Source organism: Chaetodon trifascialis, chromosome 4 (assembly GCF_039877785.1).
Source record: "Chaetodon trifascialis isolate fChaTrf1 chromosome 4, fChaTrf1.hap1, whole genome shotgun sequence".
Lineage (NCBI taxonomy): Eukaryota > Metazoa > Chordata > Actinopteri > Chaetodontiformes > Chaetodontidae > Chaetodon > Chaetodon trifascialis.
In genome coordinates, this window is record NC_092059.1 from 25,216,060 (window position 1) to 25,238,764 (window position 22,705).

The 22,705-nt window shown below is 42.6% G+C and overlaps 1 protein-coding gene across 3 annotated transcripts in view; it reads left to right on the top strand.

The window, feature by feature from the left end:
• LOC139329911 (1-phosphatidylinositol 4,5-bisphosphate phosphodiesterase gamma-1-like) overlaps nt 1-22,705 on the top strand; it is a 31,059-nt gene that overhangs the window by 3,794 nt on the left and 4,560 nt on the right. Inside the window, exons 2-28 of one of the 3 annotated variants that reach the window (XM_070960548.1) lie at nt 5,606-5,755; nt 6,355-6,448; nt 8,369-8,416; nt 10,654-10,738; nt 10,868-10,948; nt 11,759-11,793; nt 12,169-12,241; nt 12,325-12,420; nt 12,520-12,638; nt 14,431-14,516; nt 14,736-14,856; nt 15,004-15,172; nt 15,740-15,859; nt 15,958-16,065; nt 16,224-16,408; nt 17,138-17,338; nt 17,425-17,544; nt 17,670-17,853; nt 18,372-18,449; nt 18,888-18,991; nt 19,082-19,178; nt 19,280-19,346; nt 20,753-20,919; nt 21,039-21,135; nt 21,228-21,452; nt 22,205-22,350; nt 22,497-22,611. In XM_070960548.1, the coding sequence (XP_070816649.1) occupies nt 5,606-5,755; nt 6,355-6,448; nt 8,369-8,416; nt 10,654-10,738; nt 10,868-10,948; nt 11,759-11,793; nt 12,169-12,241; nt 12,325-12,420; nt 12,520-12,638; nt 14,431-14,516; nt 14,736-14,856; nt 15,004-15,172; nt 15,740-15,859; nt 15,958-16,065; nt 16,224-16,408; nt 17,138-17,338; nt 17,425-17,544; nt 17,670-17,853; nt 18,372-18,449; nt 18,888-18,991; nt 19,082-19,178; nt 19,280-19,346; nt 20,753-20,919; nt 21,039-21,135; nt 21,228-21,452; nt 22,205-22,350; nt 22,497-22,611 (3,171 nt within the window). Of the gene's footprint in view, nt 1-5,605; nt 5,756-6,354; nt 6,449-8,333; nt 8,417-10,653; nt 10,739-10,867; nt 10,949-11,758; nt 11,794-12,168; nt 12,242-12,324; nt 12,421-12,519; nt 12,639-14,430; nt 14,517-14,735; nt 14,857-15,003; nt 15,173-15,739; nt 15,860-15,957; nt 16,066-16,223; nt 16,409-17,137; nt 17,339-17,424; nt 17,545-17,669; nt 17,854-18,371; nt 18,450-18,887; nt 18,992-19,081; nt 19,179-19,279; nt 19,347-20,752; nt 20,920-21,038; nt 21,136-21,227; nt 21,453-22,204; nt 22,351-22,496; nt 22,612-22,705 lie in introns of those variants that run through there. The other 2 variants (XM_070960549.1, XM_070960550.1) reach the window with 2 other exon arrangements.

The following is a 22,705-nucleotide window of genomic DNA, read 5'->3' on the forward strand; positions in this document are numbered from 1 at the left end:
TCCGGGAGCCTTGTCAATTATTTATCCATGATCATAAACCACATAAACGGCGCCTTCGCTAATCCGAGGGACAACAATTACAAGTCTGAGCATGCACGAAACTGCAGCGAACACCTACTCCGCTCATTCAGACCAAATCTACACAATCCCACGCTGATGAAAACACTGCTTTCACACAAACACACATACGCTTTCATAACCCACAAACGCCCCTTTACAAGCAGCCTCCCCCTGGACAAACCCAGCAGTACATTCCTGGAACTCTGCGGGTCTCTCCTTCATTTTATCTCCCACAGCTCTATCTCTCAGTCACATACTTTTTTTCCCCTCCTCCTCATCCTCCTCCTCCTCTCTCGCCTCTCCATTTTCCTCCTCCAGCTGTCCTCTCCCACTTTCCTCCCCCCACACACCCACCTAAACTCCCTTCTCATTTTCTCTGACCTCCCATTTCACTTTCTCACTCTATTTTCTTTCACTTACTTTTTCAATTGCAAGGTCATTCATCTGATACTTTGGTCTTTTGTTCTCAGAAATCATATTTATCTGAGTGACCCCTTAACTCTGTCGCCTCTTACCTCCTCTATCTCTCCCACTTTTCCTTCCTTTGTTCTTGCCTGATACTTTTTTGTACTGTTTGCATTCAAATAAAGTTTCTCCCTCAGCTTTGCTACACACACTCTTGAAATCCGTGTTATTCTTTGAGATGAGCGCTTTTGGCAAACAGTGGAGGTATTAAATCCTGAGGCACAGGAAGTGTGGGGTTATCAGGGAGTGTCTCGTTTCCTGTCTTAGATTGAAGGGCTGGCTGGCTGCAGGAAAACAAAAGGTCCAGCATCTTCTGCAGGAAGCTGAGACATGGACCACAAATTAGGTGCTGGATGCCTGAGATACTGGTGTGCACCAATAAGGAATAATTTAAAGTACAATTAGGGTTAACCAAAGCTTGATTTAACTTGGCTAAAATGTTGAAAGCATATTTAGTTTTTAAAATAACTTGAAATAAACCCCAATTTTGTGGAACACAATTTTTATTTACAGAAAAGTTAGATGTCATAGTAATTCTTAAGGTATATATTTCATACAGAACTATCAATGTGGACAGGAGGACATGAATACTGACAAGAACATACAAGCTGCTATGCTGAACAATAATCGTAACAATAAAGTTAGCCACTTAGCAATAGTCTTCATCTTCCTCTTAAAGGACCATGCCAAAAGAGTTGGTATGCTGCAGCCTGTTTACTACAAAGCATATCCAGATAACCATTTTGCAAAGTACAGTGCAATTCAATTTTCAGTTGTAATCAATTTGATTTCCCAGCATACCTCTGAAGAACACATCCTCACTACTTTACTGCTTCTGTCTGTATGATGAATCTGGTGTGTTCAGGCTTCAGTTGACACATAAAAACACGACACGATGTGATGCATTCTATGAATGAAACAAGTCTGCCTTTTCTATGGTTAAGGCCTGGTTAAGGGAAGACTGTCATTCTTTGTACACACAATTATCTGCAGTGTCTAATACACAGGGAGAGAACAGGTGACTTGTCAGGAAACTTAAATGAACATGGAGGTGATAGAAGAAATTAACAGTACAGTGATTTTTTTCTGGAGATAAAGTCTCAGATTTTCCAGAATGAAAATGAATGGAAACCAATGGATGTGCAAAACAGGGGTCAAAGTACACCCAGAAATCTACAAAGAAAAAACAGTCTAGCACACATTTAAAAGGTCTTTTAATTAGAAAATAAAAAAATGACAGCCCTCATACAGGTCTAGACTCAGTCCTGATTGTTGAAGCTCTGTCAGCCTCTGCTCTGAACCCCTGCTGTTTAGTAGCAACTTTATCTCTCAACTTTCCAATAAATATCCCACCTATCCATTCCTTTATCCGTTTCATAACCTTCACTCTAGCCTGCATTTCATTCTCGTCTCCCATCCTTTGCCTCCCTGTAATTTATAATCTCCAAGTCGACTTCTGCCATGTGGTAGGAAGTGATGTCACCAGCTCTACCAGGAACAGTTTGTTTCACTGGAGGCGCACTGCAATTATCTACGGCTGGTGGTTTCAGGTCAGTGGTGTACACAGCTCGTGGTGCGTTCAGGAACTCCTCGGTTCAGACAGTGCCTGTGCAGCACAGAGAGTTGGCAGAAAAGGTCATGACCGTCTTTTTTTAATGATGAAACACAATAATGGAGCATCCTAGAAATACACTGTGTTTTCTTTGCTGTTTTATTCCTGTGAGACTGTTGATAGTATCAGTGGGAGCGTATACTCTGATGTATCTCCAGTTGGCCCAGTGTGTGACTTCTTTCACCTCTTCCTCATGTTATGTTCATCAAAGTTTACATCAGACCGAAACAGTTGTGCATGTGTGTCTTTATCACAACCATGTTTACAGCCTGGACCAGGATTAAAGGCCCCAGTGGGAGGAATCGTGGTGTGTGTGTGTGTGTGTGTGTGTGTGTGTGTGTGTGTGTGTGTGTGTGTGTGTGTGTGTGTGTGTGTGTGTGTGTGTGTGTGTTGTGGAGTGAGGCAGGCAGGGTGTGTGTTAACGCAGTCATGGTGAGTGAAGTGTGACATTTGGCGAGCTGTGCATCTGTTTGCATGATTGTCCAACGTCCAGACTAAATGACAGGAAATAATAAAAGGAAAGACCAAAGAAGAACAAATACCAGGTTTCAGGGTATTTTGTAATAGTTTGGGAGGAAAAGGAGTCAACTTTAACGATTAGGCACTGTACAAGCACAATGAAAAGCTTTGTTATGACTGATACCAATGTCAAACCTGATTTTTCAGAACCAATACTGAAACCAGACTGTTTAATAAGCATGAACATTAAAGAACTGCAGTATAAAACTGCTTCAAGGTTCATTCTTGCCCTTGAAAACAGCAGCTTGAAAAAACAAATTCTTAGTGCAGTTTTCTTCATGAGGCTACAAAATTAGAAAAGTTAGATTTGGAAATATCTCAAAATCTGAGGAAACAAGATTTAGTAGTTGGCAGTTTTGAAACCTCCATGCTGCTCATGCTCTCAGTTGGTAAAGTGGTACGCAGGCAGGGTTGAGATTAGAGGCTGTAATGGCTAATAAATCATTTACCAAAGCTCAATAGATCAGATCATCCATTAATAAGACCACGCTTTGGCTTGCCAGGTTGTAAAACATCTCTCTGGCTGACTTGTGGTTGCAAATGTTAATAGAGTTATTAATAAAGGGTCAGAGGTTCCTCGCTTTGCAGTGAGCCAACAGCCAAAGTCAGCAAGTCCTCTGCAGTTGTAAATGTTAACAATTTCGATGGATTTTGGTTCAGATGCTGTGCAGCTTTTTTCCAGAAGCTTAGTGGTGAAATGTTCTGTTGGAGGGTTCATCTGATGACTTAAAGAATAAGACTGATGTTATTTTATATTTTTCTTATTGTCATGGATGGAACATTACTTCCAGCTGACAGCATAAAGATTTCAGTCTTTAAAAACAGGTTTTGAACTGCTCAGAACAGTTTTTAACAACTGTTACTCAGACAGGAGGAAATAGTTGGGGACTGTTTTCAGCAGCGGATTAATCCGCATTTGGTGCTCTAGTGAGTGTTTGAGGCTCATTGATGTGTTTTTAATGACAATGGAGCTCCATGGCACAGAGGAGGGAGATATATCAGGCTTTGGATACACACACGGTATTTATTAGTCAGATCAGTTCATTGCTGGGTTTGCTTGTTTTTTAATGGACTTTATTGAGAAATATAGAATATAACCACTTACCCTTTAAGTCATCAGGCAGCAGTTGTGCTGTGTGACAGCAATGAATTGAGTTTTGCAGAATCATTGCAGAATTCGCCTTTCCAAACATCAAAGAGCAGGTCATCTGTGGGTAAGAACTCAGACAGATTCGGATCCAGCTCTGAACCCCCCTCTCACTAAAAGTATGGACACATTTCCATCTGAGGATAACGGCCCTCTCTCTTAATCTTCTGCCAAACGTGCTCCTTGTCATCTCCACATGCAGGAGGCTCAGATAGGAACCAGATTTTGCCATTTGGCTGGTTAAAGACCAGCAGCAGGCGCGGAGTGTTCTTTTCTCTGTGTCCTGTTCTCTACCTGTTGGTCAGAAAAAGTCTATTCTCTCCACTTTATGTTTGATGGAAACTAGCATCCAGGCTGACAAGACTGACTTTCAGTTCCACTGTGAGTGTGTGTGCTGTAGTAGGCCTGCAGCATCTATGAATGCATGTTTATATGTGTGTGTGCACAAGACATCTGTTATGTCAATAAGTTGGGTTTTCTTTGTGGGTGCGTCGACTGCTGCAAGTGTCAAAGCAGAGTCCAGAGTTTACATCATGCTCTGTGGTCAGTCGCCTGACTTGGCCGCGCTGTTAACCCTTCTGGTGCAAAAGAAGCTTCCAATAACTGTCCAGTTATGGATTATGTATTAAATGTAGAAATAGTGGGACAAAATCTGCCACAAGTGTAGTTTTGAAATGTTAGCCCAGAACAAAAAGGGGTCTTACCAATTGATTGTACAACATTTGAGCTTAAAGTTCATCTCATGGCATTGATTAAACCCTCAAAATGACATATTTACAAGTCTTTTCCATGACAAAAATGCCTTCAAATGGCTTACATGTAACTCTCCCTGGCTCTGCCTCCACCTACCTGCTCATGAAACACACACACCTCTGCTTGTTTTCTGCTTTGTTAGCTACTGCACGCCATGTGGTAGCAAGTGGTGATATTGGAGTAATTCAAGCGTTCATGTTCCAACCTGAAACAGATTCCAAAGAAAAACCCACAGTCAGGTGACGTCTTCTGTCTGAATTCTCATAATGGTGGTCAGTGGTTCGATCCCTGGCCTTGGCAGTCCACATGGTGAAGTATCCTTGGGCAAGATACTGAACCCCAGAACTGCCTCCGATGCTGTGCCATCAGTGTGTGTGTATGTGTGTGTGTGTGTGTGTGTGTGTGTGTGTGTGTGTGTGTGTGTGTGTACATCGCTTTGGATAAAAGTGTGTGCCAAATGACTAATTTTCATTGTGATTGTAAAGATTGCTGTGTGTTTATTCAGCTCTGTGACTTTAATATAATGGTAATACATGAGAGGTGCAAACTAAAGTTAGGGAAATGCAGACTCAAAAAACATGTTTGTTTAGTAAAATTAGTCCAAATTAGTCCTTAAAAGCCCTCATTATTAATCAAAGAGCAGACTGAGCTTCATCTCAAGCAGCATTATCACAGCTTCACTTCACTTTTAGGGATCAGATCCATTTCTTTTTACCACTTTAAGAGACTTATTTTATCAAAGCGTCGAGGGACTCCTCAGCTGTCAGGTTGAGGGCTTCTTTCTCCTCAGAAATGTGAAGTAAAAGTTTGCCTGCCGTTGCTAAAAACCTCTGCAGACTTTTGGAGCATCCTGTCACTGACAGCTGAAATGTTTGTGTGTTTGTGTTTTTGGGCTCTCTGGACTAACACACAGTACATTTGTTGAGCTCTCCAGCAGCAGATTTCTGTGTGTTTGGCGAGGAAACGAACAACGTGCCAAAGTGTGATTAATGGTTGTACATATTTGTCTTCATGCAACACTATCCTTCCTTCCTTCCTCCCTCCTCCAGTGGACATACGAGAGATCCGGGAGCTGCGGTTGGGGAAGGGCTCCCGTGATTTTGAGCGCTACCCGGAGGAGGCCCGGAAACTGGATGCCGCCCACTGCTTCATCGTACTCTATGGCCTGGAGTTTCGACTCAGGACGCTCAGCGTGGCTGGTCAGTGTGTGCATACTGCATGTGTGTGTTTGCGCACCACATCAGTGTTATCTGCTAATCTAATGAGTTTGAATTTGTTGAGCTTTTGTTGCTGTTGAGTTACTCTCATAAAAAAAATGCTTTTTAAAAGTTTACTTAAAGGACAGATGTGGTTCATTACACCTTGGGTCTGATGTTACATCTCTGCCATGCATCAAGAAAGATGAGTGGTCACATGATCAATTATTACTCAAAGAGTCTGTTGTCAACATGCATCCATACTGTACAGACTGCCTGTCTTGATGCTTGCCATAGTGTGTGCACACAGTTTTCCTGTGGAATGAGGCACTAATGCCTGAATTTCAGGTGGTTTTTACCTCCAAATAAAGTGATAATAAAACAGTGATCTGATCTTTATGATACTGAGGTCTCCGTTTCTACATGTCATGCATTACTTTAACATCATCGTAACTCATTAAAAGTTATGGACAAATTTACAATAATAAGACCTAAGCTCCAATAAATTGGAATTTATTGAAGCTTGTTGCCTAAACTCATAATCTGAAATTTGAAGGATTCAGCTTTTCTTCCCTGTGCCGTCTTTCTTTGTGTCTTCGCAGCCTTCAGTGAGGAGGAGGTCAACATGTGGATCACTGGTCTCAACTGGCTGATGACTGACACTCAGAGAGCGCCTGCACCACAACAGATAGACAGGTGTGCATCGACGTGTCCGTGAACGCACATGAAATTGTTAGAAAATGACTTAAAGGAATAACCCACTGACAGTCTGATCGATGAAGTATCAAAAACTCAGCCATGTGGGCCTGAAAATTGAATAGTTTCTAACTTTTTTCTAGTGAAAACATTCAATTTTCAAAATTGTTAGTTGATTTTCCATCCATCAACTACTATCAAATCTAAATAATTGGCTTTTTTTTGTTTTTAAGAAAAAATGGCAGAAAATCACTAGTTAGGGCTTCTCAAACATGAATATGTGCTGAGTTTAGGCTTTTGGCCAAAAACACTTCATTGACCAAACAATTAGTAGAATAATACATTTGAATACACTCATGGAGACTTTTCCAGTCATCACTGAAAACACTCAGCACGGACTTCTCAGTTTATTTTGTCAACGTTAGAAATGTGGTGATTAGTTTAATGGGCTAAGCGATTAACATGCATCACTGCAGTATTTATTTTTGTGTTTGTAAAGCACTTAACACGTTCTGACACCCCATGCATGTGTAATGATGATGATATCTGGTCACATCAAACGAGTGGCAACCTGGATGGGAAAGGGTGGTGCTGGTCAGAGGACAGGGCAAATATTAGTTTTGGGATGAAAATATTTACTCCAGATGAATGTGCGGAGGTAGTTTTGGCTTGCGTGGTGCGAGCAGGAGAACAGAAGGAGGCTGTGAGTATGTGCTGGAGAGTTTAGGTGTTGACATAATGTGAGCTCTATATGTTTGGAAATGGTCAGAGGAAATGAAATGGCTAATTTTGTCTGTTTATGACAGTTGTGTAAACTGTTTGGGGAGTAGATCAGATGAATGGGATTTTTTTTTCATTCTGACAAATATAGACAATTCTCAGTATCTGGCTGCAACTTGTTGCTTAAAATTGACAGTGTGAGGAAATATAAACTACAATGATACTACAGCTATTGTGCATAGTATTTTCCAAAATAGGATAAAAAAGTTTGTGGGCATATTTATGCTAACTGTCTAACCTTCAAGCCTGTAGGTGGATGTTTTCTTGTTTTTTAGCAAGTTAGAAGTTAAAGCTAAACAAGTGAAGTTAAATATTCAAACTGGGTTATGATAGGAAGAACAGTCTGATCATTCATCTTCCCTTATTATACCAACAACAGAAAGACAGAAAGTCATTCTAAATTGCAGTACAAGAACAAAGCTATGTCTTTATTTCCATATCTTCAACAGCTGGTACAATGCTGACTCTTTAGCTTTAGCCTCAGGCTCTTCAACACGGTATCATGACATTCTGAACTACTGTATTTTCAGCATCCACTCACACAGAGAGCACTGCACAGCATTTTTGACATCTTTTTGACATACTTAATTGAAAACAATACAAAGACACTATATTTAATGTTTAACCTCATCACCTTCATTGATTTTTTGTAAATATCTACTCATTCTGAATTTGATGGAGCAACACTTTGAATGACGTTGGGACAGGAGCAACTAAAGACTGGGAAAGATGTGGAATGCTCCAGAAACACCTGTTTGGAACATTCCACAGGTAAACAGGTTCATTGGTAACAGGTGAGAGTATCATGATTGGGTATGAAAGGGGCATCCTGGAAAGGCTCAGTCGTTCAAGTGAGGATGGAGAGAGGTTCACCTCTTTGTGAACACATGACTGTTCAAAGGATTTTAATACATGGGCTCAGGAATACTTTACAAAGCTGTTGTTAGTAAACACAGTTTGTTTGCAATTTCCTTCCAAAAATTTATTTTTCTTTCCGTTTCCAGCAGTGTAATGCATTTCACCTGTCAGCCATCACACCCGGAAACATGTGATTTCTATTTTTCATTTCAGTTTGACTTTCTTCTTGTAATAATCACTCTTTCAGTCTCATGTTTTCTTTCTCCTCCCCTCCCTCTGTAGGTGGCTGAGGAAACAGTTTGAAGTCATGGACAGGAACCATGAGGGCAGGTGGGTGACTTGCCACAAACACGTCAACACCCAGTTGTAGCTTTTACAGCAGCCTGTGATGGATTCTCATTGGCTGGTCACAGCAGGTGGAACGTGAAGGTGAAACCAGAGCCAGATGTCATCAAAGAGCGTGTTACACCCCTGTCAGGGATCTGCCCTGACCTTAACCTCCACAGCCTGCCACACGCATGCACAGCCTGAGGCTCCACTTTCCACACACACACTTTCTCCGTCTTTTTCTCTCTCATGCTCTCATTAATACATCCAAGCTTCTGTTTGGGTGGAAGTCGCTCCAGGACAAACAGCCTGCCACCGCCTGATAAGCAGCAGGATGTGATGCGTTGGGCTGGGAGAGGGCAGCTTCCCGTCTCCTGTGAAAATAGTAACAGTAGCAGTAGCTAGACAGAGGGAAGTGGGTGGAGAGACGAATCAGACCTGGCAGGAGCAGCAGCAGCGGTCGTTGACCCCGAACGGATCCTCCCTGCCTCAGAGCACTGACCTGGATTTATTTCTTTCTCTACCTGCTTTTCTTGCTTCCTTCCTCCGTCTGTCTACTGATGGCTGGTGGTTACATGTGTTTTGTGAATCAGTAAAAGTGATTATACATGTGGTTGTCCTAGAAAATAAGGAGAGGTAAAGGCGCCGGTAGCTCACCTGTTAGAGCGCATGTCATGGATTATGGCTGAGGCCTTACTGCAGCGGCCTGGGTTGGATTCCAGCACAGACCCTTTGCTGCATGTCATCCTTTGTCTCTCCAGCTGAATTTTCGTACCCTTTTAATGACTCCGTCTTGGCTTAAAAGTCAAGCTTAAAGGGTCATTCTTCGCCTTGGAAAAAGCAAACATTTCAAGCCAACATGGACAGGAACATACTCAGGAAAAAATTGAAATTGAAATGTTAATTAATTAATAATTCTTTGACAACCTGAAAACTCCATTAGCTGTTAAGAGTGTGTGATTTTTTTTTTTTTTGCTTTTTAATCACAGATACAACATCCTGCTGCCTGACCCGCTGCCTGAGACACTCACAAGAGTACCAAATGCGTATTAATGCATCACTGAAAATAGGCCCCAACAAATGCGTCATTTCCATCTGTTTAAGTAATGTTAGCTAAAAAAAACACTGTCTTAGGAAATTAATGAACATTTTTTACAAATGAAACTAGATATATTTGTGAGACCTTAGTCGGAACCAGTGGCCTTGGAGCTGAGAGCCACAGAGCATATTGGGAAGTCAGAGAGTATTTAGAAATGGGCGAACACATTGTTGCTCCATCCATGAGTTTTGAAGACAGTAGCTAAAGGATAGAATAACACCAGCCTCATCCTTTAAATGTCCTCCAGTATGTTGGATTTAGGGGGAAGCAATAGAGGATAATATTCGTAAATATATTTGCATTTGGGCTGCACGGTGGCGCAGCAGGTAGTGCGCGTGCCTCACAGCAAGAAGGTTGCCGGTTCGATCCCCGGGTCAGGCGGGGCCTTTCTGTGTGAAGTTTGCATGTTCTTCCCGTGCATGCGTGGGTTCTCTCCGGGTACTCCGGCTTCCTCCCACAGACCAAAAACATGCTCATTAGGTTAATTGATGACTATAAATTGTCCGTAGGTGTGAGTGTGAGTGTGAATGGTTGTTTGTGCTTGCATGTGGCCCTGCAATTGGCTGGCGACTGGTTCAGGGTGTACCCTCCCTCTCGCCCATTGTAGCTGGGATAGGCTCCAGCCCCCCGCAACCCCGAAAGGGATAGGCGGTATAGATAATGGATGGATGGATATTTGCATTTATATATGATCTCCTCAAAATAAGAATCGTGTTTACGTTACCGTAGAATGACCTATTTATATCTGCAAAGGGAGCAGGTCCTCTTCCACAGAGCCCATTATGTTTGACAGCCACCTTCTACAGTAGCCTAGAGTGGACAAACCAAACTGGCTGACTGAATAAATGTGTGGCCAACCGTTACCTCTGTTTCCAGGACAAGACACGTCACCTTCTCTCCTTCTGCCTTCATTGTCTCAACAATAAAACATTTCAGCAGTCCGTCTTTTATGCTCAGAATGGAAATGTAGAATCCAGACATTGACATTAGCTCGTCAAACCATACAGCGCCAACTCCTGGTAGTCTCTAAAGGTGCAATTCATATATTTGTTTTGTTGTATTAGAATTATGACTTTTCTACTTCAGTGTGTTCAGACCTTTAATGTCACTAATGTATCCTTCCTTCTTGCTTCTTTGGCAGCATCACCGTGAAGGATGTGAAAGCTCTGCTGCCTCAGGTCAACTACAGAGTCCCCAACATGCGTTTTCTCAAAGACAAGCTGCAGGTCAGACCAGAATAATACACGATCAGAAAGTCTGAGAAATCTGCTCAATTTATTTTAATGCCATTGTTTCTCCACCTGCAGCTCTGGTGCCTCTCTGAGCCCTAACTCACATCCTTCATGTTTCCACAGGAGGTGGAGGCCAGGAGCGATCTATCATACCCCAACTTTGCACAGCTCTACAGAACACTGATGTTTGATGCTCAGAAGAGTGTGAGTGCCAGTTTTGGGTTTGCACACAAACACAATCATACGATGGGGAAGAAGTGCTCAAATCCTTTACTTACATAAATGTAGTCATATCACATTTAAGAATACTGTATTACAAGTAAGACTGCACACTTTACATTTTTGCTCACCATTTTCAATTGCATACTTTGTCATTTTTGATTTTCATACCTATTTTTCCCTTTGTCTGATTTTTCACAGTAAACATTAAGGCTGCATTCATTTCAGTTGCATTTTCTTTGCAGAGCAAAGCAAAGCAGACTTGACAGTGCAACCTGCAATGAAAGTGCATTACCAAGCAGCAATGATGCTTCTTTGACAATAATGAAATGACTTGATCACTGCTGGATTTATGCAAGTCGAGCAAGTTTCAAGTGTCTGCCAATAATATCATATTCGAAAGAAATGATCGTGAGCTTAAATACACCTGAATTTTAATAGCAATTATATGACTAGCAATGCCACCAAATGGTCCATGATGGAATAATGAAATATAATCCCCAAATTTGAGATACGGGGTTTTTCACGCAGCTCAGCTATAAGATTACATGCTCTTCTAAAAATGTATAACTTTATAAGGCGTTGTGGTGTTGTGCTGCAGTATCAACCATCAGATAGAAGCCCTTTCCATCTGCATTCTAGTTGAGGAAAAGGTGAAAGTCTTCAGAATTGCACTTCAGTACTGTATTTGAGTACTTCTGCACTCGTACCACACCATGGCTCACTTTTTCCTTTACTGTTTATGCTTCGCCCTCCCACCTGTCTGTCACCTGGTTCCTCCCCTTTTGTTCCCAGATTATTGAGCAGCTGGAGCTCTCCTTCCCTCTGCGGTGAGTCCCTCCACCTCCACCTTCACCTCTTCCTCCGTGTCCACTCCCTTGTCTTCACGTCCCCCATTCTTATCCTTCTACTGGTCCGGTTTCTCTTTAAAACACACTTATCAGTGTCCTGGGGAAGGTTTTGGTTTTGAGGAAAGTGAAACATTTCCATATGTTTTAGCCATTAGTGGTACTTTGTGAACGTGAAACATTTTGCTTCATGTTATGGGACATTAACCTAAAAATGGCATAATTAGCACCGGCAAAGGTAGATGAGTAAGATAAGTTTCCAGAGAGGCCTTTGTATGTTAATATATTATGTCTCATTTAGTTAAACTTTAAGCTTCTCTCCTCTGCTGTCTGACATCTTGAAAATTGTATTTGTAGGAATGTTGACAGACCAGAGCTTTGTCAGATCTCCCTCTACGACTTCCAGAAGTTTTTGCAGATGGACCAGAAGGTACTGAGCAAATTCACCCGTCAGCACAACACAGAACTGCGAAAAACTGCTTTGTGCTCACTTCTTCTTCCGGCTTGTCTCAGGACTCCTGGGCGTCCGATCTGAGTCGAGTCAAAGAGTTCCTCATGGGGTACATGAAGGGTGGACCGCAGCCTGAGCCCATGCTGCAACTTGACGAGGTGAAACACTACAAAGACACAGATGTGCGCAACATCTGAAGTAAACTGTGGAGATTTTTTCCTACCTTCCAGTCTGATCATGTTACTTTATGTTTCTAGTTCCTGACTTTCCTGTTCTCCAAAGAGAATTCTGTGTGTGACCCTCGACTTTCGACTGTTGTTTCTGATGACATGAAAAGGCCGCTGTCCCAGTATTGGATCTCCTCTTCACACAACACGTAGGTCTCAATATTTGTGTCTCAAATAGCCACAAATGTTCATACAGTATCGTAGACCCTCATAAAGACACACTTACTGTCTTATTAAGACTCATTTGAGAGGACAGATATCAGTCCTCATCCATGTGTTGATGTATAGCTTAGCAGAGTTTAACTTTAAGCTGTAGCCTAGTCTAGCAAAAAAACTGGAAGCTGCTAGCCGAAGTCCTTTGATAAATGATGCCGACGAACTGTTCAAATTTCTGTCTAATTTGTATTTGCATGTTGTGTATGAGTGTTTAATGATCTAGAAAATTAAGTGAGGCATTCTCTGATTAGCAGTTAGCGTAACCATTGAAGCCAATAACAGCTAGCTGCAGGTAGCAGCTTTGAATACTTTTGGGACACCATACCAAGCTAATGCTTCTTGAATGTGTTGATGACGTTCTGCTTTCTTTACCAGAATAAAATATGTAAATACTCTTGTCTTTTGACAATCACTACTCTTTTAACTAGTCTAAACACATCATGTTTATTTGGACACACAAAGGAGTCTTTATGAATGTTTCTAATGGTTAAGTCTCATTCGGTCAATGATATTATTTTTAATGCAAAATTAATTGTTTGTGATATCTTTGTTATGACAGCTTGACAACTTGTCGTAGTCTCCTGCCACCAGGGCTGAGTCACCAAATAGGGCCACTAGCTGCATGACTAACTAGCTAATGACAGTGAGCACAAGGCGGCGACCACTTTGGCAAGTAAAGCTGAATCACCTCTTTACTGTGTTCCCTGTCGTCAAACTGGCCTTATAACATTAATGACACCTCAGTGGAAAGTTCAGATTGTAACTCTGTAGTTGAGGTAAAGGGAATCATTAACGATACACTATAAATCATTTGACAGTGTAATAAAACACAGACATTTTAATGAATAGCACAAATGATAACACTGCAGTTGAGACTAAACTGCAATAGGCTAGTTTTTTACTTCAATTTATCATTATGAAGTAAATGTTGATGCACAATGTAATGACTATAGAAAAATAACAGCGTCAGGATTTAGACTCCCTATAAACCCCATGTTCACTGTGCAGTTTTGTCTCCAGCAAACTGAAGGCTGACATCATTTCTGTCTGCTTTCATGTCTCCATTATAGATTCAATGAATGAATGAACTCATGCTTTCTTCTTGTACTGTCTCTCCACCCTGACACCAGCCTGGTTTGTGCAAGGCAATACTCAAACTATGTTGTCATTCATTTAAAACTATGACAATTTCACATTACATTTTCAGTGAACATGCTTCTCTCTCAATTCCAAAGTGGTGTTTATTGTCTCTGGAAACAAATGCAGTGTGCAGTTATGTGTTGTTGATGGTTGCTCAGCTCTGAAGAAAACAGAAAGGGCTCTAGTTGTCTTTGCAACAGTGGTGCCAATAATAATATCATTTGAAATGCAAGTCACTAGGTTGAAAAGTTGTTTCCACTTTCGATTATTCATGACACAGTTATTATGGTCTCATGACAGCCAATGTAAAAACCAACAACATATGACAGTTCAATGTAATGTTAGCAATTCCAGCTGAATAGTTTGAAAAGTTTGATAATTAGGCCAGCTCAAGCAATCAAAAGGAAATAACTGACTGACAGCATTAATCAATAGTGGAATCTGTCATTAACTGCAGCCTTTTAGCCATAAATGAACTCTAACTCTCAGTAAGACAGAAAAAAATCAAATTTCCTCTCATGGCACTAAAACATTGCTGAGTGGCTCTGTTATTATGAACTTGTTTCCATGTTCTTGTTCTCTCAGGTACCTGACAGGTGACCAGTTTTCCAGTGAATCATCTCTAGAAGCCTACGCCCGTTGCCTGAGGATGGGCTGCCGCTGCATTGAACGTAAGAGTCTCCACACAAGGAAAATGAAATATGCCTTCCAAGAATCCAATGGGCCTGTTACAGTGAAGTTGAGGATATTTTACTGCTTATTCAAATGTCTTCTGCAGTATCCCCTTAAATACTGGTTGATGACCCTGGTCAGGTTATGCACAGGTAAAAGCCTACCTGAGTAGCACAAAAGATTCGGTTTGTACCTAAACCTGTGTTTTCTGATCTTAGTGGACTGCTGGGATGGACCTGACGACCTGCCAATCATCTACCATGGCCACACTTTAACTTCCAAGATCAAATTCCTGGATGTGCTGCACACCATCAAAGAACACGCCTTTGTCACATCTGAGTAAGTCCATTAAGACGAGATTCACAGGTTTCAGCAATGCCAATGCTTGCTGATACCATTACTCTGTCTATCATTTTGATGTAGTGTAGCGAAATATTAAAAAAATGCTTGTGAGAAATGTATCTCCCTGCTGCTGTGTTTGCGCAGGTATCCTGTGATCTTGTCCATCGAGGACCACTGCAGCGTGGTCCAACAGAGAAACATGGCCACACACTTTAAGAAAGTGTTTGGCGATCTGCTGCTCACCAAGCCAGTCGACAACAACGCAGAGGAGCTTCCCTCCCCCCACCAGCTCCGCAGGAAGATCCTCATCAAGGTACACAGACAAACACACACCTGCATTTCATTGCAAATCAGAGACTGCAGCCTTGAAGGCAGCAGCATGAGACACGCATTTTGAAGGGACACGTGTCTCAATACAAAAGTGACTTTGTTATCAGTCCAGAGTTTGGGTCAAGTTGGTCCTCCATCACTTAACACCATGTTGAAAAGCAGTGTTTCTTTGCATTCTCTGGTTGTCAGTTTCAGGCTTGTTGCACCTCTGACCACAGGCAGCATCACTGATGGGTGTGGGTGGATGTGGTGGAAAGTGTGCTTTGTTGTACCTATAAACACCTGTAGGTTTGAGAGCCACTGGGCGAGGCCATGTCATTTGGAGAGGAGGTGCAGGCTCAGCATATGCTCCAGACCCTCCACTGGACCCACTTTTGTAGGCAGTGTCCTTAACAGGATCCAGGCACTGAATTAGGATGCAGCTTTTGTCTTGTATGGAAGACAAAAAATCATATAGTCTTGATCCAGGCATTAGTGATTACAGAGCAAAACTGTGACTCTGTCATTGATGCAGATCAGTGTGTCTCATGTTTTACCTGTTGTGTTGCAGCACAAGAAACTGGTGGAAGGCACGCTTTATGAAGAGGTGTCATCAGCCAGCTACTCTGAAAATGACATCAGCAACTCTCTGAAGAACGGCATCCTTTACCTCGAGGACCCCATCGACCATGTGCGTCTGTCTTAAGTGCTTGATTATGAGTGATGAAACACCATCAGTGTGTTGCATAGTATACTGAATACTGAAATGTGTTTTTGTGTGAGTTGCAGACGTGGACTCCACACTATTTTGTCCTGACCAGTAATAAGATTTACTACTCAGAGGAGACGTCTCACTACCAAACAGCTGATGAAGAGGAGGATGATGAAGGAAAAGAGGTAGGATGATGGTGACCAGAACCTGGTGTTGATGTTGACACAATGTAATGACTGACCTGGTGGCAGCTGTTCTCAAAATAAGGATTAAGACGTTTTTCAGGCACAGGTGATGTAGTTTTTCCCTCTTAGCTTCTTCAGTCTTTCCTGTGATTTGTCAGGAGTGTAACAACAACGAGCAGCACTGTGCAGAGCGCTGGTTCCACGGGAAGCTGGGTGGAGGTCGTGATGGTCGCCAGGTGGCTGAGAAGCTCCTGCAGGAGTACTGCGAGGGCGGAGCCAAAGACGGCACCTTCCTGGTTCGGGAGAGTGAGACGTTTGTCGGAGACTACACCCTGTCGTTCTGGTCAGTAACACAGCGTCTCCCAAAAGTGACCATAGGTTCCTCTGTTTGGTCTTTTTTTTAGTGGAGAAGAGAAAATGAAGAAATTGGAATCACAGAAGAGTTCAAGAGATTGTAGAGGCACATTTAGAAGATAGTGGTGGAGAGGAAAAAATGTGATCATAGCTGCATACAGCAGTACAGAAACGCAGCTAAAAAAGGAGATTTGAACATTTCAGCGTTGGTCACTCTTATCTGTTAGAAAGTTCAATCTGAACACTACACATAGATAGAAAACAAATTTATCACATCTGCAGTCAAAAATAACATGCACATAATGGTTATGGAAGAATTTCTATTTTTTTATGTATTGCATGTTCTCAACAGTGTTGAATTTACATGTCAACAACATCTCATGGCCTTTTCTCAGCAGATGAGTTGTTCAGTTGTCACAGAGATGGTTCAGCTCTTTTCCTGTGATCTATATGTGATAACAAGTCAAAGAGTGAGGGAGGCCACAAGTTATAATTGAAAGCTTCAGCGAGTTAGTTAGGTAGTGAGATGGATCTTGTGTTAAAGCTGCTGTTTCCGAGCTAAAGAATGAACCTTTACAAGTACAGCAGCATTTATAAACCTATATTCAAATAGGAATTTTGTCATTCATGAAAGTTTGAATTAGCTGTTGTCTCCAGCTTCTCATTAACAGGTTAGCAGAGATCAATGCTTTAACTCAGTCCCGTTCATTTCGTCCAGGCGCTCAGGTCGAGTCCAGCACTGCAGGATCCATTCCCGTCAGGAGTCTGGCTCCACCCGCTTCTACCTGACTGACAACCTGGTGTTTGACAGCCTGTACCGCCTCATCTGCCATTACAGAGACACACCTCTGCGCTGCAATGAGTTTGAGATGAGGCTGGGCAGCCCTGTACCTCAGCCCAACGCACATGAGAGCAGAGAGTGAGTGATCAGCAGCTGCAAAGATGGGTCATACAGAAGAGTAAAAATGTAGTTATTTTGTTATAAAAGAGTTGTCTGTTTTCCAGGTGGTACCACTCCAGTCTGTCCCGTGTTCAGGCTGAACACATGCTGATGCGTGTTCCCAGAGATGGAGCTTTCTTGGTGCGAAAACGCAGCGAACACAACTCCTACGCCATCTCCTTTAGGTAGACAAATCAATTCACACTGAGGGACAGTCGCACAATGACAGCATCAACTCATCAGTTTGCTGCTCAGTCTCTTTCTTTTTGTCGCTAATTTTCCTCCTGTGTCCACGTCCCTCTGTCCGTAGGGCGGAGGGGAAGATCAAACACTGTCGCATCCAGCAGGAAGGCCGTCTCTTCATGTTGGGCAGTTCAGCAGAGTTCGAGAGCCTCGTCGACCTTGTGAGCTACTATGAGAAACATCCCCTGTACCGCAAGATGAGGCTCCGTTACCCCATCAACGAGGACACTCTGGACCGGATGGGCACCACGGTTAGTCACACAGACAGAAAACAATAGCAAAATGTCCAACAGTTTTCCAAACGCCAAGGCAACATCCTGCATAGTGGCTGCTTTTGTTTGACCATTGAATGTAATTTTTTCTTGATTTTATGGATCAATTAATCAATGGATTTTGTCTCAAAAACTTGTGACTTTCAGAGTTATGTTATTGTTGCATACCAGTGTAGTTTTTTCTTATCAGTCTGCACCTTAAGCTGAGTTACGATCCAATAATACAAGCTTTTCACTGTGATGGCTGGCATGATTCTTTGTTATAATTCTCTGACACAACACAATTGAAAATTGAAAACAATACAGCAGTCAGCAGTAATTCATACCTACACCATATAAATATCATGACTAGTTATGTTTAAGATTGCTGTAATACCCCCTAAAAAGTCACCCTTCATGCATGTATTCAGAACACTGAATCCATGGGAAAGCACAATTATGAGTTTAGTAGCAACAATAACCAGAGAAGTGATAAGTATTTGTTGTTTGTTTCCCAGGAGCTTGACTATGGGGCGCTGTATGAGGTCCGCACGCCTCACTTCTATGTGGAGGCCAATAAAATGCCCACAGCACGGGTAAGTGACGCCCTTTGAACTATGGACCTCCAGTTTAATCAGTGTATCATTATTCAATGATTATCATACCACTTAGGAAATTATTAGCAAATTCAATCAAGATAATATATTTAATAGTAAAAGGAGTTAACAACCCATAGCAACAGCTGTACAGGAAGTACAAAGTACAGTAAATATTTGCTTTTGACGTTGTAATGCAAATGTAGATGTATTGGCTGCACAATGTACTCATTTAAAGAATTAATAGTAAAATGTATAATACTGAAGAGAAAAGTGGATGTGGGTCAAAGTCTTGTATCTCCAGTTTTAGAATTTTTTGTGCTTTCAGGAGAAAAACAAAAACAGAAATTAGGAAAGACACATTGAAACAGGATTTGAAAAAGAAAGAAGGAAGACTGTGGCAGACTGATGGTGTTTCCTTGCTGCTGTGTGTTTCAGTGTACAGTCAAAGCTCTGTATGACTATCGAGCTCAGAGGGAGGACGAGCTCTGTTTCCCCAAACAGGCGCTCATCCTCAATGTGGATAAGCAGGAGGGCGGCTGGTGAGTGAACCTCCTCCTGTGTGTCTGCTCCATCACACGGTCTCCTTCACACATAGAGCAGCTTGTCATGAACCTGTGTGTGGTCTCTAGGTGGCGTGGTGACTACGGAGGAAAGAAACAGCTGTGGTTTCCTGCAAACTACGTGGAGGAGGTTCCCAGCTCTCCCACCAGAGAGCTGGACGAAGCAGTGAGTTGTCATTCTTACCTGGAGCAGAGTGTCCAAAAATCTCCTTGTTTTTCCAATCACAATCAATCTTTCTTTTGTTTTGCGTTATTCTGCTGTCTCAGTCCACAGAGAACAGTCCTCTTGGAACATTCCTCAAGGGCTTCATTGATGTTTCTACCTGTCATGTAGGTGAGTCTCATAAACAAACCTGCTCCTGAGGCAAACAGAGGTGATAACTTTCATTAGTGAAGTAGAATACATGCTTTTATTGTGGAACGAAAGTCTTGAAAGAATTGGCTCTGTTTCTGATAATATGGTCTAAGTACACCCTCTGCTGGTGATCAGCTAGACTGGATTTTTTATTTTTTTTTAAGTCAGCATGAAACGTCACTTCAGCCAGCGTCTGGCAAGTTTGACTCACATATTTGTAGTAGTATTTCTCTGTGGAAATGGATATAAGAAACTGGTTATCACCCGATGAGGACTGTCACTCAGCAGGTCCAGCCAGTTTACAACACTCAGCTTTCCATAATGAAACAGGAACCAGTTTTGATGTTATCACCATGCTAGCAACCAGAACAGGGAGAAGTACAGCCACTACCATGCTGTCTCTGCCACCATCTCCTCTCCACTCTCCTCCAACACTACTGTGGCCTGAGTCACCGTTTTTGCCACCTGCAGCTATCTCAGAACCGATGGCAGTGGTACATCTGTTAGCAGCCCTTCTCCCACCCCTCATCTTGGAGAATTAATTCTGTGTAGTGCTGTCCACGAAGCTCACTATGTCACTGTTTCAGTGATTTTGTTAGGCCTCAGACTGTTTGTGAATGAATCGTAAGGTTGAATAGTGGGTGAGGCTACATGACTATAGCATACTTTGTTGTTTTTATAAATAATAGGCTGCACTACTGGGTAATTCATATGAACCGAGCCGAATTTTAAGTGTCGTCATTAAAATATACAGTAAATAAGGTTATCACTTCATGGTAGTCTGTTAACAGATAACCCTATATGATATTAAACTATTCAACATGAATCCATCCATCCATCCATTATCTATACCGCCTATCCCTTTCGGGGTTGCGGGGGGCTGGAGCCTATCCCAGCTACAATGGGCGAGAGGCGGGGTACACCCTGAACCGGTCGCCAGCCGATTGCAGGGCCACATGAAAGGACAAACAAACATTCACACTCACACTCACACCTACGGACAATTTAGAGTCATCAATTAACCTAATGAGCATGTTTTTGGTCTGTGGGAGGAAGCCGGAGTGCCCGGAGAGAACCCACGCATGCACGGGAAGAACATGCAAACTTCACACAGAAAGGCCCCGCCTGACCCGGGGATCGAACCGGCAACCTTCTTGCTGTGAGGCACGCGCACTACCTGCTGCGCCACCGTGCAGCCAACATGAATCCATTGTTGCATTAAAAAGTCTTCCCCCCCCCATCACAAACCAAAAGCCTGTCCAGTTACTTTCCTGTGGCGCCGGGACTGATTAAGACAAGCTTCATTGTCTTGTTAAATTACGTCATTCATACCCAAAACGTTGTTGTTGGTTTTTCTTTCCACTGTGCCATCTGTCTGTGTCCAGTGGTGCACAAGGACGGGAAGAATTCACGGCCTTACGTGTGCACAATCCACTCCCAGCAACTGTCATCTCACCCGGTTCAGACTCTGGATGTGGCAGCCGACAGTCTGGAGGACTTAACCAGCTGGGTCAACAAGATCAGAGAGGCCACACAGAACGCTGATGCACGGGTCTGTTTCATGTAAATGTCTAGTATGTCCAAAGTGATACAAACTAGCTTTTGGGAATAAGTTTCTATTGTTGTCACTTGTGGCTTAAGAGTATGATTGTCTGATCTCCATTGTAACAGATGCAGGAGGAGAAGCAGATGGAGAGGAGGAAGAAGATTGCAGTGGAGCTGTCTGATCTCGTGGTGTACTGCAGACCTGTCCCCTTCAATGAGGACAGTAAGGATCAAACTGCTCTCCTCTCCTTGCCTCACGTTTCAACTGTTTCTGTGGGTAACTTTTTGATTCGTATAATTTGCTGCTGCTTCCAGAGATCGGGACAGAGAGGGCGTGTTACCGGGACATGTCCTCCTTCCCAGAGACAAAGGCAGAGAAGTTTGCAACACGCGGCAGAGGGAAACGCTTCCTGCAGTACAACCGCCGTCAGCTTTCCAGAGTCTATCCTCGAGGACAGAGGCTGGACTCGTCTAACTATGACCCGCTGCCCATGTGGCTCTGTGGCTCCCAGCTGGTTGCACTCAATTTTCAGACCCCAGGTCAGACCTCAGCCTTTCCCTACACAGAGTCTTCTCACAGAGAGACAGAGAGGACATAGGCTTTTACAGATAGCCGGGGGGAGATGTGAATTTGATTCATCAGATGCTTCATTTTTCTTATCTTAGACACAAATTCAGAAAAGTGAAACAAGCTTGATTATGAGGAAAACATGGTGTTCGTTTTATTCTTTTAACAGGAAATTTGGCCTCATTTGTGTAAGCTGTGATCTTAGAATTTGCAATCAATGTTACAGTTGCAGCTTGAATGAAGTAAGTTGCTAAGTATTAGTTCAGAAGCTTATTCACAAAACTAACCAAAAAACAAAAACTCACAAAACTTAAAAATGCCATTACAGTGATGATACTTTCATGTGTTGCTTTTCAGGATATTAAATGAATGTGTCTTGGCAAACCAGCAGGTAAATTTGAGGGGTCCAGAGATGGTTAACAGGGTAGAAAATCAGACCAAACAGACAATATTCTGGATATAGAAAGGAGTTTTTAGGCTAAAGTCACAATGATGTGATGAGGAGCCTGCAGTACACATCGCTTTGATTCATACAGAAACAACTCAAAAAGGTTGAGAAACAGTTTCCTGGTCTTAAACAATACATTTTTTATTTTAGGAGGCGAGCAGCACCTAAATGCATCAATAGTTTTGGTCTTAGTGACGAAAAACGTGTTGAATAAATATGAAAGTGTGTGTGTGTGTGTGTGTGTGTGTGTGTGTGTGTGTGTGTGTATGTATGTAGATAAGCCCATGCAGCTGAACCAGGCCTTTTTCATGCTTGGCGGTGGCAGCGGCTTTGTTCCCCAGCCTGATATCATGAGGGACGATACCTTTGACCCTTTTGACAAGGACACCTTACGTGTGGAGCCAATCACCATGCAGTTACAAGTGAGCTCAGCTCCATCATAGAGAGAACGAAAACAAAATCCTTCACCTGGATTGAACCAGCTGAGAGATTCATTTTGTTTGATCAGTCTGGACACATTTTCACTGTTGGATCAGCTTTTGACATTCTTCCACCCTCCCTGTATCAGGTGCTGGGAGCCCGTCATCTGCCTAAAAATGGCAGGAGCATCGTCTGTCCTTTTGTGGAGGTGGAGATCTGTGGAGCTGATTACGACAGCTGCAAGTGCAAGACAGACGTTGTAGGTAAGACAGCTGCTGTCCTCAACCCCATTGATTTCCATTCATGTCATATGTGCGCTGAGAGTGGAGTGTTCACTGGCTGTGTGCTGTCCGTCTC